Raw genomic sequence first — 12,760 nt, forward strand, 5'->3', positions numbered from 1 at the left:
ATGGGTTAATAGACTCAGCGGTGCAGAAGGCGGGGATACCAAGTTTTTCAGGGTGCTTAGAGCATACTAGCATGACCTGGCACCAGATTCAGGCAGCCAAGAGAGAGAAAAGAGACCTGCATGTAGTATTTTTAGATCTGGCTAACGCGTTTGGTTCAGTGCCACATAGCCTCATTTGGAGTGCTTTTGAGTATTTTAGGGTGTTAGGAAAAGTTGTCAACTTAGTGAAAGCATATTTTCAGGACATTAGATTATGTTTAAGTACAGTAGATTTCACAACAGACTGTCAGACGCTAGAGATAGGTATTATGGCAGGATGTACAATTTCGCCATTGGCATTTACAATGGCGATGGAAGAAATTATCAGGGCATCCAAGTGGGTTGTAGGTGGGGAGAGACGTTAAAATGGGATGTGTCTTCCACCAATTAGGGTTTACATGGATGACATGACACTAGTAACTAGAACAGTGCCATGTACAAAGAGGCTCTTAGAGAAGGTAAATAAGAACCAAGTGGGCCAGCATGAAAATCAAGCCAAGTGAGTCTAGAAGTATCTCATTATGTAGAGGGAAATTAAATTATAGGAAATTTATCATAGATGATGGAGAAATTCCAACAATTAGGGAAAAGTCTGTGAAGGTTTGGGCAGGTTTGGGCAATTTAGAAAAGATGTCGCTGAAGGACTGGATAGCATAGATGAGTTAGGTGAAACACTGATGAAAGGAGGTTCCCACCTGGTGACCCCAAAGATGTGTTAGTCTTCACTGCTCTCTGACCTTATATTTAAGCCCTAATAGCCGATTGGTGACCCTAGTTTCTTTAGTGTGTATATTCCTGGAGCACAAGTTTCTTGTGCTCAGCTGAAATCCCCGCTTTCGGCCCGATCCGGCAGGGGTGGTATCAAGTCCATTCAGACCTGCCACCCTGGTTCTGCTTCCTCTTTCTTTCTTTTCTATTATTGCTCTCTGGCATTCATATTTAAGTCGTTATTGCTGATCAGTGATCCTAGGATCCTCACTGAGTGCTTATCCTTTTCTGGAGCACAGGTTTCTTGTGTTTTAGTTGAATACCAAGAATTTTTCATAGTGCTATAATCAAACATGGTTTCCATGAAAGTTAAAATTTACAATGGTAATACTAACCCGTCTGCAATTTTCTTTGTGTTCTTTGTGCATCCAGTAACTGTTTAATCACTAGTTCCAATATATTTTATCTTTCTGATACAGTGGGAACCCCTTGTAGTGATAAGAGTTTTAAATAGTATCAAATGTTCCTATAGTTTCTTTTTTTTCCCCCCATTATGTCATGTATGAAATGACGCAAAATAAACACTCTAAGTGGACTACCGGAATACTCTAGGCAAATTATTTAAAACACCATGTAGAATTGATTCAGTTTAATACATATACAGTAGGTTTGCAGCTGATAACTGCAACCACTTTGGAGCCTCGCTCAGTGTCTCACTCACAGCACTATCTGATGCCAATACCAAGACTGAGGTGCTCCAGTGAGCATGCAAACTCAGAACTGTGTGTCAAACATAAGATAGCAGACGAAGTTGTTCTAAACATCACAATCGCTTGTGCTGTGTTCATAAGATGAGCAACACAGCATGAGGCAACAAGTCATCTACAATGGGAAATGGTGACTGGAAGCAGTGTTTTCCCTACCATTATGGGATAACTTTTATTTTATTCTAGCATCATTCATTTTATTTTATTTTATGAATAGCACAAATTCACAACAGAAGTCATCCAAGGTCACTTTTCACATAAAATAGGTCTAGGCCATGTTTTTTATTGAATAAACTATATGCTTATGTTATTTATCTAATTTATGTTTCAGTCTCTACTGTGTCGCTCTCAATTCTCCTCCGACACGTACACACATTGCTCTTGTGTTCAATTACACTCGGTCAGGTGGAGGCAGCCTCTGTCTACTAAGCGTTGTGGTGTTACGGACCACAAAAGGAAACAAATACCTCATTCCCACTGCAATCAGCGGGTGCACGTGGGTTTATAAACATGGGTAGACCGGGAAATGGCTGTAGTCCTACTGCCACTGAGCTTACCACTGGAGAGTGGGTCTGCCTTTCGGCTCGAGCCGCACATTAATGTCCAAACCCAACTGACTGAGCCCAAGATATTAATCTAACTATTTTCGACCACTTACAGAAACGATAATAATGAAAACAAATAACACACAACGATAGATCACAGCAGGCTGACAGCGCAACGCAGTGACACAGACAAACAGCGTTTTTTCCTTTCAGCGCCACAGCGTCTAAACAGTACAATGTTAAGAAGGGGGACTTCCTCAGACTTCTATAGAAGAGCTGCTCTTAGCTTCCTTTTTTTTCCAATCAATCAATCAATCAATCAATCAATCAATCAATCAATCAATCAATCAATCAATCAACACTAAACAAAGTTGGCCTCAACTTTTCCCAGCACTCCAACAGCAGTGAAGCATCAATCAATCATTTGGTTTACTTTCTAACTGTGACGTTATTTAGCTTAGCTGACTCAACACTAGCTTTATGTGCATTGCGGTGCACACAAAATGGGGTTTAGACATTGATCATAAGCAAAGATATTTTATGACTAAACACAAACTTTTATGTTCAGTCAAGATGCTTTATGGCAAGTAGCCTATGATGATACACCTACATTAATGAACGCTTGAGCAACACTTGAAAAGGGAGTCCACAATACTGGTTACATTGTTGGGTTGCCACTTGATGTGTGAACAAAATTCAGCCCTGACATTTGTTCTGTGTACCATCCCACAACCCCTCCCCTTGTTTTTTTTAATTCATTTTATTCTTCTATACATTGACCTGCGTCCTCACAGAATTTACACAGGTCACACATCACTATTTCGGACCTAAGCTCAGTGCTCCCTCATCCATCAACTCCCACCAGTTGCGGTTTGAGTCTGGCAGGGCGCATCACTGCCAGATCAGCTGGAGTAGCAAAACCGAGGAGTTCCTACAGGAATTACAGAATCAAGCACATTATATCAGTACAGAAAAAGAAGTAATAACTCTATTCACTCCCATAACACCTGTAGACTCCGGCCTGGATTTATTCATTGTGGCATTTTGTTGATGTAGTTAAGTGATATACAATCAGACGCAAACACAGAGTGTTTTATTCTGAAAATTAACTGGATGGTTTGATGTCGTGTCCCTGTTTCATTTCCTGTCTGCTCTGTGTTAAATTCAGCTGAACTGATGAAAAGTGCTCTGGCATCCAGCCAAAATAGGAGCCTTGCAATTAACAACACTTGGGGAGCAAGTTTCTGAGATTGAGCAGAGTCAGTTCCAGTGACGACGACTTACAGGATCCTATCCAACATCCATCTGTGAAGGTTTTTCTGTATGATTATGATGTCCATATTTCCCGTTTTTTGCACATTATATGATTTACCCACTCATACATCCCTAAGAGGCTGCTGCTTACTTGCTGAAAACTCTGCTGCATACATTTTCTCCATGTCTGCATCATGACGATCTGTGATCGACACATGTGGTCTACTCATGACAGCCGTGAACAAGCGTTTATCCAGAATACTTGCACCTGGTTTGACATGATCACACCTTCTCATCCTGGTTTGGCAAACGTACAACAGATTAAGCCAGGAGTCACTGATAAGACTAGGCCAAGGTTAGCTTTTCCATTATGTTGGATTTCTGAATTCTACTTTTGTAGAACGTACAAACATAGAGACTGATCAGACCCCTCTGGTCTGATCAAAGGGACAAAATGTGGGAGAAATACAGGAAACCAAGGATCCTGCCGACTGGGAAAAATATTGATCCCTAAGAAATTTGTGTAAATCAAAAACACACAATGCGAAATCAGACTTCTATAAAAAACATCTCTCAGACAATATGCATAATCCAAAACAGTTCTGGAAAAATATGAACAATATTCTCAGTAGGTCAAATAAAAACAACACTACCCAGATCACATTCAAGAACAATATAATAGAGGACACCTCCATAATCTCACTGAATTTTTATCAAAACTTCTCCTCTATGGGCAGCTTTTGTGCATTCGGCCCTCCTACAGCTTCTGACTCCCCCAGTAGCTCCCTCCCAAGGAGTTCCTTTTCTTTACGAAAAATACTCCCAGTTGGAGTTCAACGTGCAATTGTTCAACTTAAGGATGAATGCATACCTGGACCAGATGGCATTGAGACGAAATGCATCAAGTTAGCTGCCCATATTCTGATGTATCCACTTTGTGACCAATTTAACCTCTCTTTGTCAACTTGCGCTCTCCCTTTCACCTGGAAAAGTGGCATTGTTACTCCACTTCATAAGTGAGGTGACCCTCATGACATACACAACTACCGCCCAATATCTATCATTAACTCTGTAGCCAAAATTTTTGAAAAATTAACTTTCAACCAACTATCACAATACTGCACTGAGTTTAATATTCTGTTTCCATGCCAGTCTGGCATCAGACGCAACTTCAGCTCTGCTAAATTTTACAAATGATGTGTTGACCGCTTATGAGAATGGCAAGCTCACTGGTGCTGTCTTTCTTGATTTAACTAAGGCCTTTGATATTGTTTACCACTTCTTACTCTTGGATAAGCTTTGTTCCACCAGCAGTTTTTGAAATGCTCTACTCTTTATTATCTTATATCTTCATAATAGAAGCCAGTGCATCAGTCTTAACGGTCACCAGTGATTTAATTGTTGAGAGGTGAGTCCCACAAGGCTCATCTCTATCTAGGCCCACTTCTTTTCTCTATATTCCTTAATGACCTCCCTAAAATTTGTTCAGACTGCCAAGTGCATTTTTATAGACACTGCCACTGCTAAATTTTAATGATGGATTTTCATTGGAACAAGTGATTTTTTTTTAAATATCCGTGCCTCTGGATTGATCCAGTGCTGTCTTTCAAAAAACATATTGAATCCATTACGAACAAACTAAGTTGCAGCTTAGGTATCCTGCATCGCTCCATAAATTGCTTAATTTTTCAGATGAGAAAAAGAACTGTCACTCAGCTGTTACTGCCCATACTAGATTATGCTAACGTGGTCTATCAAAACACCTTCAAAACACACCTTCAGCCAATCTATGTTATTTATAATAGTCTCTGTAGATTTATTTTAATATGTCCTTATTAAACTCATCACTGCATCATGTATGACACTTTGAACTGGTTATCCCTCAATACAATAAGATATTTCCATTGGCTCCAGTCCATCTTCAATTGCATCCATTTCAAGAGTTCCACCTACCTAAAACGATATTTTATTACCCTATATAGATCTCCATATCCTCTCAAATAAATTCAGCAACCTTTCTTTTTTGTCCCTTTTACCAGTAAAGAAATTGGCAGACGTGCATGTAAATTTAAAGCTCCCTCAGACTAGAACAATCTACACATTAACACAGGAACAATCAACTCATTCTGCCCCTTTAAGAACTTATTATTTTCATTCCTAAAACCCCTTGCCACTGCTTCTAATGGAAATGCGTTCTTACCCATTTCAATGTTATATGACCTTTAGCCCTCAGTTTTCTCTATCATCATTATAATTATTGTCATTGTTATTATTATCATCATTATTGTAATACTATTATTCTTGTTATCACTGTTCTTATTCAAGACTCACGATGGGCAAAGGTATACAGTATATATATTAACATATGCATGTGTACAGTACATGTATTATTATTACATTTTAATATTATTATTATTACTTTTTCTATTGTTATTATTATTACCATTATTAATGCTGATATATACATGCTTAGTACTTGTGTAGATGTGTAAATATGTATGTATGTGTAAAAGTATACATATATGCACAGTGTGTGGGTCCATGTATGCATATACAAGTATATATAGCAAGATTAGAACGTTGTGGATATTATCATTGTCATTATTATTGTGTACATATATGTACACATATTCTATAATCAGAACATTACAGATACTTTTATTATTACTATACTATCATTACTATTGTCCCCTAGGGCTGGGCGATTAATCAGATTCTAATTTCGATTAAGATTTTGGCTTCCCTCGATTTTCAAAACAAGATTATCAAGATAAAACAATTATGTGCAGCATAATGAATCTAACAATGTTGCTCCCATTTTGTCTATTATTTTGTAAATCAAGCGCACCGCTCCTAAGTCCTCCAAAAGTCCAAAGAGAGGTTTCAGCACAGATTGAAAACACAGAACCACAGCACACTGCCTCTCTGGTTGTTTTGAAACTTCTCAGTTTGTTTCCAGATAGCATGTACAGCGAAAGAGAGCACGAGCGACAACGAGCACGAGCAGGGAGAGTAAACTTGTATGTGCCATGATGCTAATGGAGAAACGTCTGTCTGCTAAGTCTCTCCTGAGTTAATGAACGATTATTGATTATCAATTCAAATTCAATCAATTCAAAATTGATATTATTATTATTGATACAGTACTTGTCATGTATTTTTAAATTATATTAGTTGGGTTAGGTTTTATTATTATGTGAATGTGCGAGATGTGTTAAATAGTCGTGGCTGCACCACAAAGCTTTCATTGTTTTTCAGTTCACTTGTTTTTAAAGTTAAAGACCATCTAGTGTTAAAAATAAACTCCAGAGTTGATGTACATTAACTGCATGATGTTCTAAAGGCCAGTGAGTATTCATGTTAAACAATCATTTAATAATCGTGATTTCAATATCAATCAAAATAATCGCGATTATTATTTTTGCCATAATCGAGCAGCCCTACTATCCCCTGTTCTTCTCCTCATTTTATGTGCGTATAGTGGGCTAATGGAAATAATGTATGGGTAGATGGGTAAATGAAAGCCTTTACCGTATGTATGTGTTTATGATTGTGATTGTTGTATTGTATTGTGTGTTTTATGTTGGACCCCCTCTAAAACAAGGTGTTTCAACTCAAGGGGATATCCAGTAGTAAAGTTTCTAACTTAACTGCAAACTATAAACCACTCAGTCCAGCAGTAATGGGAAATGTGGGTGTCGCAACAATATCAATATCAACTATCAATATCAATATCAACTAAGACACATATTCACCTGCATCTCAACAGGATTTACACAACTCACAGAATACAGCACAAGACATTCACCTGTATGTCATCAACACATGTTTTAGAATGCATGACGCAGGTACACTCAATTCACCCCAACAAGGTATATTAACTACTGACATACAGCATGTTCACCTGCATCATCTGTCCATGTTCCTCTCCTTCTCTTCATTTGGTAATGTGGATTTATCACTGCCACTATCATAAGAAATAATGGCAGCGTCAGCCTCAAGTACTTAATGTTTTTTGTCTATGACCTTTTCTACTCTACTTTTGGGTAGAGTTTTTTTAGCTTCTTTATCCATTTACTTTGTTTATGCATTTCAAATACTGGTCTTTCTGACTTGATTTCATTTATTTACCGCTGAAGGGCTAGGGGAAGAAGACAATGGCTGGTACACCTGACAGTGTAACCACAATCAGATAGGAGGTCCCAACATCTTTTTTCAACAATGTTTTTTTTCCACATTGCTGGTGGTCTGCCCACGAGGTGGACCAGCCTGTCTGGCGTTTGCCAGAATTGCCCTATGGCCAGTTCGGGCCTGTAATGAGGTAATACGTTGTAATGATAACCTGGTGTATTTGTATAGCTTCCCAATCACAACAGCAGTCTTCTAAAGGTAGCAGTTGTTCACCTACCCAGGCACTTGTAGAGGCCCTGGCTTATCCAGGCCAGGATCGCCAAGGTTATGAGGTCACCAAAACTGGCAGCAATGGGTGTGGCTACATTGTCTGGGTTGATACCCGTCTTCTTTGAACCCACAATTACACCCACCATGATGATACCTGAACATGACAGAAAAAGGGTAGAGACTAAGTCATCATATTTCCAGTGACTTTCAAACATAAAAATGACCAGTCTGTCAGAAAGAGTGCTTTTGTTATCCTAACTTTTTTTTTTTAATGCATATGAGATTAGTTACAAAGACTGTCTGGGACGAGGTCAGAGGGAACCCAGCCTGTCCACAGCCACAGTATCAATTGTTTTTCCTGAACTGTTGAACTACTCTGGCTATTACTCTGTGTGTGTGTCTGTGTCTGTGTGTGTTTACCCTGCAGCAGGGAGGCTATGAAGGCCGTAGCCACGCTGCTGGAACACAGCAGCACAGCATGACTCATCTGGAACTTCCCCTCTGGAATCCAACCAAGAACCACGGCTGCTACGGCAGCCAGGAAACCCACCACAGTGGCTTGAACCTGGAGGAGAAATGGAGTGGGATTTACTATTGCACTCCTTTATTAGGTAAAGGAAACAAACACGAGGGCGCTGCTGAGCTTTCAATGGAGTAGGTCGTGAGTTTGGAAGTTTTGGTCCTATCAGTTTAGATTAAAAGTGCATTTTATTTGCGCTTCTTGCTTGTATTTTTAATATCGTCTCACTCCGCTCCACTTTATGACTTGAAATATAACTTTGGTCTACCTTAGAATGCTGGAAAGAATGCAAAAACTCGCAATGCCATTCAGACTCATCTGAGGCTCACTCCACACCCCGCAGCCATGTCTCTAGGTGCTTCACCTGCCCCCGCTATGGCCTCCTCGGTGCTAGCTAATCAGGATGTCGCCACCCTCAAGCTCGAGTTGCTGGCTTCGCTGAGGATGGATATTGCTGACATCTTTAAAAGGGAACCCTAAGAGACTCTCGGGGATGCTTTGTCAACTATCAAGCTCGACCTGAAAGCCCTGAAAACACAGATGGTGAATGATAAAGCTGCAACTGATGCTACTGTGGCTACCCTAAGAGGTATTGTGGGGGAAATGGAGCATGCACTCTCTGAGTGTACCGATGACATCGCTGAGATGAAAACTACTATAGAGTGCCTCACTGCTAACATAGCCAAGCATGAAAATAAATGTGAAGATTTGGAGTCTAGATCACGGCATAATAATATTAAGATAGTGGGAGTTCCAGAGGGCCCTGACTCCTGCACTACGACTGCTGTAGCTGCCTTGCTAAAGGAGGCATCCGATCTCGAAAAAGCACCCACTTGTGGACCAGCCCCACCGGACTGTTCAACCGAAGCCCAAGCCCGGCGAACGACCAAGAGCCATTGTGTGCAGATTACAGTGACTGTGTTGACATCCTCTGCCGTGCAAGAGAGCTTCAACAGATTAATCTTCATTATCTCAGTCTTCCCCGACCACACTGCCAAGATAGCCTGAGTGCAGGCTGTATTCAATGATGTCAGGCGGCAACTTTGTGGCATTGACGGTGCTCAGCATGGACCTTTTCCCCCAGCCTACCCTCCTATCACTTACATCAATGTTGATAAGGACTTTGTTTCAGCGGAGAAAGCCAGCAACTATGTCAAAAATTTGATTTCTGAGTGAGCTGCATTAGCTATCACGGAGCCGACTCAATCGCTTTTCTGTACAATCAGGTTTTCACACACATTGTACTTGCTTGCTGTGAATACTACATTTGCCAATAGGCTCTTTAGCCTTAAATCTGTATTTTCTACATAACGTGGTTTTGTGATTTGTTGCACTAACTAGGTTAGTGTTACTTTTGGTTGTTGAAAACAATATAAAGTACCTTTTTCTCTCATTAGTTATTGTGATATAGTAGACTATATACTGTATTTTCTTTCTTCAAAGATCAGTGGCAAAATTATTATATTCATACTACCTACTCTAGGTACTCTGCCACAGTTTTGCATCGTTAAATGGTTTTCTGTTTTGATACACTAACTAGTTTAGTGTGATTTTTTTGGTTGTTTAGAATAATGTCAGGTGCCTGTTGCTTTATTTTATTGGTTACTGTGATTTGACATATAGCGTCTTTTTGTTCTTAAAACATTAGGGAAATAATATTGTACTTGTACTACCTTTTTCTATCTAAATATAATTTATTTTATTTTATTTTATATATTTATTCTTTGCCACTGTTTTGCCGGTGATCAGTGGAAATTTTGTTTTCATTTTGTTTTTGTCTCTGCCCATTCTGTTGATCAGTTTTGAAACCGGCAGGGGTCTTTTCTCTTGCTTTTGTTTGTTCTGCATTGTCTCTGAGTTGCTCGCACATTAGTGTGGACAACTTTTGGGTAATGTGGGAAACACTGCCGTCTCCTTTGTTTTGTGATTGTATGGAGACTTAAAGTGTATGTTTGATCAGGGGTGTGCTGGGAGGGTGCCTGACTTTTTCTGATTTTATGAGGCAGAATGGTCTTGTCGATCCATCCATTCTTTCTTCTTCTAGATGCATTAGTCATATTCTAGGATTGATTATCCGTATATAGATAGCACTCTTAATTCATGTGTAGTCTCTTCTGATTATTTGGGTATCATAATATATGATCATGAACTATTATTATTAGACATTCAACTACCTGATTATAAGTGTAGCCCTCCACTCTGAAGATTTAATTCCTTACTTTTGGCAAACATTTTGTGATAACTTCATATTCACTGTTATGGGAGACACTTAAATCATTTCTCAGAGAACAAATTATTTTCTACAATTCTACAATTTCATTTAGCAGACGCTTTTATCCAAAGCGACGTACAACACAAGCAAGAATTTAGACTTAAGGAAAAAAAACCCTTAGTAAGTGCAAAAAGTGCTTCAGGTGTGATTGGTCACAGGTATTGCCGTCTAGTGGCAGAAGAAGAAGTGCCGCACCCCCCCCCCCCCCCCCCCCCCCTCCCCCCCCCCCCCTCCCCCCCCCCCCCCCCCCTTTTTTTTTTTTTGGAAACCAAAGTAATAAATGACAGTCAACATACAACATCACACAACTTTGTCAGTGCTAGATAATCATTAGGTGCTGGGTTTTGGACCTTCTGACTTAATTTACCCCCAAAGGGCAAAGCGGAGAAGAGTCAGGTTAAGTGCCTAGGTGTTCTCGGAACAAATGAGTTTTCAATTGTCTCTTAAAAGTAGAAAGGGACTCAGCAGAACGTACAGAGTTTGGAAGTTTGTTCCACCATTTGGGAACAACAGAAGAGAAGAGTCTGGCTAAAGATTTAGAGCCGTGCTGGGCTGGAAGCACCAGGCGTCTTTCGCATGCAGAGCGTAGTGGGCGAGAAGGAGAGTAGACCTGCATCAGGGATTCCAGGTAGCAGTTCTTGTGATTGTTTTGTAAGCCAAGAGAAGTGCTTTGAATTTGATTCTGGCTGCCACTGGAAGCCAGTGAAGAGAAATTAGCAGCGGGGTGACATGTGCGGGGTGACATTTCTTACTCTGCACTTTCTAGTAAAAGGCTTAATTCTAGGCTTATTAAACTTACAAATGCTATTAGTGATCTAAATCAAAGATATGCACTGAACCACATTCCAGAATTGCTTAAGCAGTGTGTTGATTTACAAGCAGATTTTGATGCTACAAATGGAAATTAATGCTACATTCAAGTCTTTTTACCCTTGATTATATAAATCTGAATTTCCTATAGATAGTACTAAAATGAATGATTTTCTTCAAAATCTATCGAACCCTGTCATTGACTCTAATACTGCAGAACAATTGGACTCTCCGCTTTCTCTTGAAGAGTTATTAAATTCAAGCTATGAAATCTAACAAAGCCCATGGCCCAGATGGATTTCCTATTGAATTATTTTAAAAAATTTATTGGAAAATTGGCACCACTACTTCTGTCCATATTCAATGAATCCTTGAACAACATGGTTCCTTACCACCTACTTTGACACAAGCCACTATTGCCCTCCTTTTTAAGAAGGAAAAAAGCTGACTTTCTCTGGTTTCTTATAGGCCATTATCTCTGCTCAATGCTGATGTGAAGATGTTGGCTAAAATAATTGCATCTCGTTTGGAGAACATGCTTCCCTACATTATATCTGAAGAGCAGAATGGTTTTTATAAAGGGACGTCAATTGTTTTTCAATACCTGTACACTTTTTAATATAATTTACTCTTAACATTCGGCTGAACTCCCTAAATGGTGTGAAGAACCTATTAAAATCCTTGGAATTATTAGGGCCAAGCACCGAACGGGTGCGAGGACCTTACTGAAATCCAAGGAATTATTATTATTTTTCCTATAAATTAATTGCTGTTTGGAGGGATTTATCATACTCAAAAACTTATAAAACTCTGCAGCCTTATCATGTCTGATGAAATTGATATTTTATGGGTCTTAATGTTCACCCAAGCAACCTCAAATTCACTCATAATACTGCACAGACTTTCATGAGGCCCAGAAAAAAAATTCTGAGTTTTGATCAAACGCTGTTGCCAAAGTTACGCACTATTAGTGGTAAAACAGGAAGCACTTTTTTAAGGGCCAAAGCATGCAACAATACTCACCAAACATGGCACAGCAGCAGCCCCTCAGTACTGTTTAACCTAGAGCTACGAAACTTTAGAAAACGTGTATGAGCTCAAGACCTACAAAAAAGCCTCTTGGAGCCATGCCCTAAACCCAAAAGGAAGTCTGCCATTTTCATTAGAATTTTTATATTTTTTGTAATTTTAGCCTGTTTCATGAAACACTTGTTCTACAGATTTCATCTGATCCATTTCACATCCAGACAGCAGTATTTCCTAAAGTTGGTGATGTTGTATTGTGAGCCGTTTCACATTTTATCAAAACACTGTTACCTTTCTGCCGGGTTCTTCACCATAAAACAGGAAGTTGTGTTTGAGGGGCTAAAGATGCTTAAAAAAAACTCACGAAACATGGCATATACATCAATAGTCCTATGATGTGTTATTTGATATGATTTTG

The 12,760-nt window shown here is 39.4% G+C and overlaps 1 protein-coding gene across 2 annotated transcripts in view; it reads right to left on the reverse strand.

The window, feature by feature from the left end:
• The window catches only part of slc41a2b (solute carrier family 41 member 2b), a 71,689-nt gene that overhangs the window by 35,699 nt on the left and 23,230 nt on the right, over positions 1 to 12,760 (reverse strand). For both annotated transcript variants that reach the window (XM_042511036.1, XM_042511035.1), the window contains exons 5-6: positions 8,135 to 8,279; positions 7,722 to 7,868 (exon numbers count right to left, since the gene is read on the reverse strand). In XM_042511036.1, the coding sequence (XP_042366970.1) occupies positions 7,722 to 7,868; positions 8,135 to 8,279 (292 nt within the window). The remainder of the gene's footprint in view (positions 1 to 7,721; positions 7,869 to 8,134; positions 8,280 to 12,760) is intronic.

This window comes from Plectropomus leopardus, chromosome 22 (assembly GCF_008729295.1).
Source record: "Plectropomus leopardus isolate mb chromosome 22, YSFRI_Pleo_2.0, whole genome shotgun sequence".
Classification (NCBI taxonomy): Eukaryota; Metazoa; Chordata; class Actinopteri; order Perciformes; family Serranidae; genus Plectropomus; species Plectropomus leopardus.